Genomic DNA, 10,021 nt, shown 5'->3' on the forward strand with positions numbered 1-10,021 from the left:
ATTTCACCTCTGTCTCTGCACTGTCAATAAAGCATAAAAATGCCCAAAAAATATCTAAAAAAAAGAGTGTACAGTCACACTAACATTTGTAAATAAGTACTGAACTCAAAGAGTACAGCTCAGGCTGATTACTTTTGCTGGTATTTGTTCCTGATGTTTGCTCTAGATGAACAGCTAAAGAATCATAAAGTTATTACAACTCATCCTGTGGGAACATGAATGTATGAACTACATTTCATATTAATCTAACCAGCAGTAGTTGAGAAATATCATTCTAAACTGAAAATGTGATCCTGTTGCTGGTGGGGCTATAAGAAGCATAGCAGGGATCACCAAAATCAATAGGGTCCATTGTCTTTGCTACAGACACACACACACACGCACTCTACAAGCCTTTATGATTGCATACTAAGAAGGAAAACGCATACAGAAATAAATTGTATAAAATAATTTATTTGTTTCATGTTCTTGAAGTTGCTGCGTTCAGAATACAAAACACACAAGTTTCTGGCAACATTTGACTATCAAATACATAAGCCTTGTTCCTTTAAAAAAAGTGGGACTTTACATTCATAGGAAAGCAAACTGATGCATGTTCTTAACACCTGCAACAACCAGGTGAGTAGCTGGCATGACATAGGAGCTTCCAACAAAATCTCAACAAACACAAAATACACCAACAAAGACAGGTACACTACATGTAACTTTGTGACCATCTTGTCAGTGTTTTCATAGTACAGTTCATCTGATAGGGGACAGAGGTGTGTATCAATGTTCCTAGGGCTCAATGGGATAATAGGTTGGGGGGGGGGGGATACTATTTAAAGACTGAGTGTTGTTATAGATAGAGATAAATCAATCAGGGAAAGTGAACACATTGTCAATGTCACATCAATATCAAGTCAGTGTTGTTCACTTTACAATTGTATTTCCCCCCAAAATGATATTAATTAAAACCTTCCATTTAGTGCCCTATAAATCTTGTAACACTAAACCCTGGGAACATTGGGTTGAGCCCCTCAGGGACAGGAGTGGTCAGCAGCACTCCTCTATCAGCAGCTCCCCTGAACAATACAGTTTCCTCTTGATCGCCCTGAAGCCCGTGCTGAGCCGCAGAGTGCTTTGGTGCCTCGCTGCTGTTGTTGTTGGAGATGTCTGCGGTGGAGACTTGCTCCTCTTGAAAAGCTTCTGAACTTTGGGCCATAACCCGCTGGACTCCGGCCTAAGAACCAGGGTCACGTGGAAGGTCGGTACCAGGTCGGCATCCACCGCTATTTGGTCCACAGTACATAGTGAATCCTGGTCCCCACCACGGTCCACACACAGGTCAATGAGCGCCCCTCGGAGGCCGCACGGTTCGCTCACGGCCAAGTGGAGCAGCTCTTTGCCGATGCAGTGCAGCAGATAGTCGTGTAGGATGAGCTTGGAGCAGCCCAGTGTGTGAGAAGCGTTCTGGAGACTTTGTGTTATGGCTGCTACAACGTCTGTGGCCAAGGTTTCCTCCAGTGGGTAACAGTAGAAACTACTGTCTACTGATTCTGACAGGGATATGTCTGCCACAGAGCCTGAGAGATAAGAGAAGGATACAGGTTAGAGTCTTGTCTAGTAGAGTAGGCTATGCCTCAATCTAAAAATGTAAAGAAATTAAAGTAAAGGGAAAAAATATAGGCTATATATAATTCTGGGTTGCAATCTCAATCAACCCAAACAAAAAAACAAAATCTAAGGAAACGATCGGAGACAAGCCAGTTATGCCTCCCCTTATCCCCTTTGTGTTATTCCCTTCTCGGTCTCCTCTTTTAATAAGTGCAATTCAAAAAATAATAATTCTGGGTTACCATGAGAATCAATCCAAACTCAATCCAAAACAAACATTTAAAAATAAATCTAAGAAAAAAAAGGGAGATTAGTGAAAGCCTATGCATCCCCTTAACCCCCTTTGTACTATTTCCCTTTATGCCTATACTCTTATAACAAGTGCAAGTCACAAACAATATGCTTGGTTACAATCATAGACTGGTATGTAAAAGGTTACAGTGTGAATAAAACTAAACTCACTCTAAAAATGAAGAAAAATAAGATCAGCGATTTAAGTCTCTTGCCTCCCCTAACCCCCTCTGTATACTCTTTCCTTTGTATGCTTCCTCTTATAAAAAGTGCACGTCAAGAAAATAAATAATCATTCTTAGTTGCAATGTTACAACCCCAAACCAAAGACAATAGCAGACAAAAGCCTGCAGCAGCCAGCACTCACCAGTGTCGCTCCTGCTGCATCGCTGCTGATCTGCTGTGACCCTCGGGTATAGCTCGGTGAGCCTCTGCAGCAGATTGCCCCAGGACAGTCGATTTGAGCCCCGGCTGTCCTCCGCTGGAGACTGGGGGAAGCTGCCATCCAGAGAATGGTCGCAAGAAAAAGACATCTTTACGAACTAATAAAAAAAAATGGATACAAACAGACAGAGAAAAAAATAAAGACGAAGAAAAGTGCAATGGTGTCGCGTCCCCGTGACAGTGGGATCGCCTCGTCTTGAGCCAGACCAGCTGGAAAACACAATCTGCAACAATGGAACAAAGCCTTAAATACACCAAGTCAAGGTAGACACGCCCATTGGATTTCTGTGCCAATCAGGTTTCAGCTCGCCTTCTCGGCCTCTCTACCCTGCCTGGTAACATTTATTGGTCCCTTTGATGAGGCAGAGACCCACAACCCCCACCCCTCTACGCCCTCGACCCCCTGACCTAACAGACTGACCAACTCCCAACCAAACATACAGACAGCGTAACCGATTGTCCAATCAAAGCCAGTCGCAAGAAACAATAAAAAGACACACCCCCGGCCCATTCAAGCATTGTGCAAAAAAAGAAGCTATGGTGAAATAGCAGTGGAATTTTTTTTGTGTTAATCGCAGTTCAAAATGACACGTATCGCACGTTTGCAATTGATTGTTTTTTTTCTTTTTATGATGAGAAACTCGAGTGCTGATCGTGCACTTTTTGAGCTTGCTTGGTGCATCCAATGTAAGATCCGCTTATTAGATGTGTTACAAAGCTAACTCTAGATAGGCTACAGAGAATGCAGTGAGATTGTGGAATATGTGGCCCAAATAGCTTACAGGGAGATTTTTCTGTATTAAAATTATTTATCAAGATTACTTTTTGTATTTAAAAGTTTCTAGTAGCCTATATGGACAATACTTCAGCCTTATGTGCTCAGTTTGTGCGTGACAGTGGTGTCGGTGTCATCTTCTCGTAAGTGCTTCCACAAATCAGTCATTCCCATCAGAGCAATTCAATTCTGGAGAGTTGCAAAAGTTGCCTATCCGGTAGGCCTATACTTTACTCTTCTGACTCGCCTGATTCCTGCTTTCAGTCACGTAGCTTTAGCACACCCACAGACTATCCCCCACCACCCAGACTCCACTCTCGGTCAGGATCAAAGAAAACATATTAACACCAGCCAATGATTGGTTCGTCGGATTTATAAAAAGCAACAGTGTTTGATTAGGTATTCCTGTCTAAATTTGTTAAGACATGTTAGAGGTTATTTATGCCTATTGTAGGGATTTAAATGGGTTGCTGGTCAAAAGTAGGAAAAGTGTCCTACATGAATAAGGATTGCTGTAGCCCAGACCCAGGTCCATTGAACGAAACTAAAATGTAGGCCTATCTGACCATTTTTGCAAGGAAAATGATATTAAATGAATTGGTGGTAGAGAACAAATGCTCTAAATTTCTATTTAACAGTCTAACATAACTTTCAAGTTATTTATTCCTGTAAAATGTTTTTAGATACATGGGAGAATGTGAGATTTGGAATAATATAGAAGTATTTAAAGGGGGTGCATTCAGAGGCTAGCATGTGAACAGAGATAAGAGCTAAGGGGGACTTGAGCCCCTGCCCTTGTGCCCCTCCCCCTCCCCCCCAAGAGTCCAGAAGTGCCTTTAATAATATAAAAATATTTGCAAAAATATACAAGTAGGGCCTATATATAGATATCTGTTTAATTATATCAAATATAAAGACAGATATGTAAAGTAGTATCCACAAAAAATATGCCACATCAATTTTGAAAGTAGTAAAGTGCTTCCCCAATGCCCTCACCCTCTCAAACTTACTCTGGAAAGACCCTCCAGACCTATGCTCCAGCCCCACCCCATTTCAGTTATGGTAACAATTGTGTTGGACACTGTTTAATGCTTACTTTTATGTTATTCAAAAAATAATAATTATTAAGTAGAATTAGGTTCGAATTTCATCAATGTTTATCTGTAATTGCTTGTACTTTTTTACTCTGGAGCTACATTTTGTGGACCAGTCCGGCAGTTCCTGGAGCTCAATGGGATAATATTGGGGAAAAAACTAGGCTTACTTCATAACATAACTCAACCGAGTGGTATAGAGATGGATCAATCAGGTAAAGTTAACACATAACAAACGTATTATCATGAATATCAAGTCAGTTTTGTTAACATTACAACTGTATTTTATCCACAAAACCACATTCCATTTTCTGTTTCATTAGAATATGACATTAATCATCCCATTAAACATCCCATTTGGTGCCATATAAATCTGGGAACGTTGAGGAGACGCCTCCTAAATGGTGTAATACCCTGTTTATACACATGATGGCGCCACCGCACAAATAACAGACAATGAAGCTGTTTCAACCAGTGTCTTGTATGTGCATGTTAAATGTTCATGCCTGATTGCACCTATCGTTTTGGATTGAATGTGCCTGTGAACATGCAGCCGTTGGCATGCATTCATCCATTTTAAATATTCACAGTTGTGTTTATATGGACGGCAGATGTTTCATTAAAGTCATCTTGAAATTGGACACTGCACCTACAGAGGTAAAACATTGTTTGTGTCACTGGAAAGAAAAGTAAAAAAAAATGCAGGAGAGGAAATAAAGCGTGACAGGCGCCGTGTTTTACAATTCAAATAGGCCTGAGAGAGCTCTTAGGCTGGCCAGCCTCAGGCGATGTAATCCATGTATAATACATCTACCACCAAATGGATTGTTATAAGAATGGATTTTTTTTCCTTTTCTTTCCTGGAACAATTTGCTTTAATCTGAAGTGCATTGGAGTGAATAACAACGGAAATCCTCTCCTGCTGCTGCATATCATTTGTCATTCAAGTCATTCCAAAGAACTATTTGTTTTGGTAATTGGTGTGTAAATAGCCAGAGAAATTGTGAGGCACTTACACAGAGAGAATGCAATTTAATTAGCCACACCTGAATTAGCTCAGATACAACGAGCTCCTTCTCAAGACCCTTTTGAGTATGCTCATGTTGTTTATTCATTCAGCAAAGGGGTAAAAAGGTCCCTGGATTGTGTTTGCCAGGCCGTAGCTATAGCAACAACGTGCTGTTGTGAGCAGGGTGCATCTCACTCAGAAGGCTGAAGTGTTTTTGGTGAAGCTATAGTGTAACGATCTGGGTACGCCTCATGTTTTTATTATAGTTTGTGGACGTGCGAAGTGGGGTGGTGTCAGCCGCTCTGACAATATGATCTTAACAAAAGAGGAAATAAAGTATCACTCCATGACAGTGGTGTATAGCCTTTCACAGCCTGTAGCCTCTTATTCGTCTGCCACCCGAGCCCAGTGTTTATATTGAAACCCCTTGTTTGTGTGTGTGTGTGTGTGTGTGTGTGTGTGTGTGTGTGTGTGTGTGTGTGTGTGTGTGTGTGTGTGCGTGTGTGTGTGTGTGTAGGAAGACTTTCCTGCGTCCCCTGCAGTTTGAGCTGGGACACCGTTCACTTTAGGTTTTGATTTATTGCTGGTGGAAGCAGAAACAGACCCCAACCCTCAAGGGGGGGTGGGGGGGGAGGGGGCAGGGTGGCAGGAGATACTGTGATGTTTAGCAAGCAAAGCATTAACGCTTCACACACCGATTTCAAATCGGCTTTTAATTTGATCATTCTTGGAGTGTTGGCACATTAGAGAAAGTGGACAATAACTTTCTTTCCCCACATGTTTTACTGTACTTCAACTTTAAAGCTATAGTGCGTAGCTTCTGTTGCCCCCATAAGGAATACTGAGTAATACCAACACTGTCGGTGCGTCTTCAGTAGATGAGGTAAGTCTTCGTTGACCTGACACAGATTTTATTCCTTCTGCTCTAAACGCTGCCATATTGAGAAATACACAGAGAGTTTTGTGGAGCTGATAGGCTAATTCAACTTTGTGTCAACTTATTTGGCAAACCGTCATTCATTTATATGAAAACGTTACGCACTATAGCTTTAAACAGTATTTCAATCCGTCTCTTTTTATTTTTATTTTCTAATTCTTTTTATTATTACAGTGACAGGACATGAGCACTGAAAAGATAACATGTTATCCTCCCTTTCACTGACTGCTGTCCTGACCTGAAACATCTAAAGGTTCTTGATTATTTATCGCTTCTGGTTTATATTGCTGTGTCTGATAATGAGCCTTATTATTGATATCGATTGAATGTCAATAGGGCTGCACTGCCAAGGGATAGGAGCAGGAGCAGGAGAAGCATACACCTCAATGCATACATGATGAATGTGACCACATGACATCAGACAGAGACAAGGACCCTGATCATTATTTATAAGTTCTCATACTGTGACTCATCCTGAGTGAAGCTATCTCTCATTTTAGAACCACTTGAATTATTTAGCAGTGCTGCCAAGGTTTGGATTTTTGTGTTTTTGAGTTAAACACAATCTTGTGACTGGTGGATATCATCCACGTTTACCATATGAGTGTTTGGGAAACTTCTTTTAAAGCATTGCTTTGCAAACTACCAATGGATTCACACTTGAAGAAGTTAAACTACAGCAAAGCTACGCTAGGGAAAACCAAATTTGGTTAACTAAATTGTTTTAACTGGTTTTTGCAGAAACTAAGTGCAAACATACATTTAAATAACATTTGTTAAGCAAATTGCAGCACTGCAGGTGGCTTACTTACTCATGCTTTGCCTGGGCATGTCTTCACAGCGGTCAGGATGAAAGGGGACATGGCTCATCAATGGGGGTTCAGTTGGAGAAGCAATGGTCAAATTAAACAAAAAAATAATATTTTTTCTTTTACGGCCCAAAATGTTTGTCATTTGTTCCAGTTACACATAAATGGCAACCAAAAAAAGAAAGAAGTCATTTAAAGTAGGCTATAGGCTACTTGAATGTCTATGTTAATGTGAATGTACAGTGGTTAACTAGATGCTAAATGTAGGCTACTAGTTTAATAACTGAGTTCCATACTCCCCAACACTGAATATGTCACACTATGGACCTATGTTTAATGCGCATTATAGTTTATTTTATTTCATATCAAAGGAAAAGTTTGAAACTTAACTTCACCTGTTCACTTCTTTTTGCAGAGAATTAGACTCGAACCTTGACTTCTAGTCTTTCTTAATCTAAGCAGTTTTGTAGTCCACCCTTGACTTTCGACTCCATGACTAGCCCATGGCTACCACGCATTATATTATGTCTAGACACACAAGGGAGCCGGTGGATAACAGAAGCCAACATGTTTTGTCAATGAGCATCATCTGATATTTACATTTGTCTGCCCTGCAGCCACTGCAGCCCTCACAATTATACTCCCTCGCTCTGCTTCATAAAAGCGTTAAACCTTTCGGGGCAGAAAGAGCGCTCACATGACCAACAGGGCCGTATCTTCCCCTAGTTTTTATAAAGAGATTACCTGAAACCCCCTATGGCTCTGGGACTCTAGGATTACTCCGCCATTTTCTCTTTAACTGGCTCCAATAATTGAGACGAGCACGGTCTGCCTGCCACGCTCTGCCCTCGTCTCTCTGTGACAGTCACACCAGTTGTGCCTGAATCCCATTCCTGCATAATCTGTGTTGGGTCCAAAAAAATCCCTTAATGTATATAGCCTATATATATTTTTTTAAAGATATGTTTTTGGAATTTTTATGCTTTATTGATAGTGTAGAGACAGAGTTGAAAATGGGGGAGAGAGGGGAGTGACATGCAGAGAACGACCGCGGGCTGGAATCGAACCCGGGTCCGCTGCTGGCCGAGGCCCATGGGGGGGACGCCCTACCAACTGAGCTAAGGACACCCCCTCTTATTGTATTTTTAACAGTGCCATTGCTGAATCTCCTCTCGTCAGCCTCTGTCTGAAACGCTCCGTTTAAGATCCTGTCTCTTTAAGCCCCACCTTCCAAAAAGCCCAGTCTGCGCTGAATGGCCCTGGATCTAACTGCTGGTTTGAATTTAACTGCCATTTGGATTCAGGGTTATCTGAGGGTGTGCTAGTCAAAGAGGATGTAGTACTAAATTAGGTTGGTAATGGGGCGTGGGGACCTGTATTAATGTATTAATGTTGAAAAAACATGTAAAAGTGCATGTTTTGAACAGGTAAAGAAGGACGCGTGGAGGCATCAAGAAGGCGTGATATTCACCACGCTGCCATTTTTGCTTCATTTTGCATCACCGACTTCACTACTCTTTGATTAATGTCAGTGAGAACAGAGTTGGCCGATTACAGCCGCACTGTGTTAAAATGAATGACTACACACAGTTTATAACAGGGAGTACATACTGAAGACTCGCTGTTACGTACCAAATATATATGTGGATTTAGGCACGCTTTGTTGCTTTGAGACACTGATTTATGCATCGCGTTCAATCTAAACAACTTCCTCTCGCTTTATCTTGGCTCGTAAACTTGATTGCGTTCGACCGAGAGATTAGATGACGCCCTGTCTCGTTCCTGGCGTTATTACGAAGGGCCCCAAAGACTTCACTTCTCAGGATGGAAGAGAAAGATGGCATCAGTTAATCCCGGCATTTCAATTACAAGCTGCCATTCAGTGTGTCTCTCTTGGGGGGGACCGGCTCAGACTCTAAACAGGAAAGAGATACAGCATATAGTATGGCACTCAGATTCTGTCAGATACTGTTTGGAGTGACACAATGCAAATACTCTGTGACACACACACACACAAACACTGCCATTATCTGTGGGTCTATGTGAACACAGCCGGACACAGATACACAGTAAGATCATTAAGAACTACCAGTCTCCTTTTTAGGCCTCCACACCGGCGAAAGCATGAAGGATGGATGCATTATGTTTACGGGTTGTCCATCCATCCAGGCCATGTCTTGTAAACGCGACATCTAATCTAATGAATATCTAGTATTTTCTTCTGTTTGCACAAAGGTCCACTCTAACTCAAGAATAAACAGATTTTGGAGGTCATAGGTCAAATGTCAAGGTCACTGTGAACTCATGCCCGTCAGGTACGAGGGATGTTCTTCAAATCTGGCACAAACTCACACACACTCGAGGATCAACTGATTAGATTTTGGAAGTTATAGGTCATTCATTCTTTCAATACTCTGAACCAAAAATCGCAACTTCTAAAAGCACCAACGTCAACTTAACTTTCAATAATCATTCGTAGCAGAATCATGAAGGTTATTACAGAAGGATTTATTCATATGTTGTTAAATGTCTCATTTATTATGATACATGTTGTTCTTACAAACGTGCCAAACATGCATTTAAAGACCTGTACATAGTATTGGGTTTTTTTTTATTAAGAAAGGCTGCATCCAAAATATGTCCTGTAAAAACTTTGGACACTCATATTTTATATATGAAATAAAGAGTTTAACTCTGGTCTTATCCAACACCTAGATGTATGGTTTTTAGATGTTCATATTTATTCAAACATTTCAGAAGAACAAAAACTTGCACCTGAACAAACTATTAGCAATTAGACAGCATGGGCATCACGTGACATTTGAAGGTAAGGTGCAGCATGTAAACCATGAGATGTAAACAGCAACTTCAGCATCAAATGCAAATGTAGGCTACCTGTGACGTCTAGCCTACATACAAACATAGCTTCCAAACACAAACAGTGTGAGCAGCACCGGGATTCACCCTGAATACATCCAAGAGGCGTCTCTCTCTCTCTCTCTCTCTCTCTCTCTCTCTCTCTCTCTCTCTCTCTCTCTCTCTCTCTCTCTCTCTCTCTCTCTCTCT

At 41.2% G+C, this 10,021-nt stretch overlaps 1 protein-coding gene across 1 annotated transcript; it reads right to left on the minus strand.

Moving 5' to 3' along the window:
* Positions 1-916: 916 nt before the first annotated feature.
* Positions 917-2,420, minus strand: LOC307257996 (DNA damage-inducible transcript 4 protein-like; the record flags this gene model as incomplete). Its single annotated transcript, XM_080037372.1, has 2 exons — positions 917-1,565; positions 2,255-2,420. The coding sequence occupies 2 exons, from the start codon at positions 2,418-2,420 to the stop codon at positions 1,036-1,038; spliced, it is 696 nt and encodes a 231-aa protein (XP_079893498.1). The 3' UTR covers positions 917-1,035.
* Positions 2,421-10,021: the final 7,601 nt, after the last annotated feature.

The sequence above is a fragment of the Ammodytes marinus genome (assembly GCF_949987685.1).
Source record: "Ammodytes marinus genome assembly, chromosome: 11".
NCBI classification, from domain to species: domain Eukaryota; kingdom Metazoa; phylum Chordata; class Actinopteri; order Uranoscopiformes; family Ammodytidae; genus Ammodytes; species Ammodytes marinus.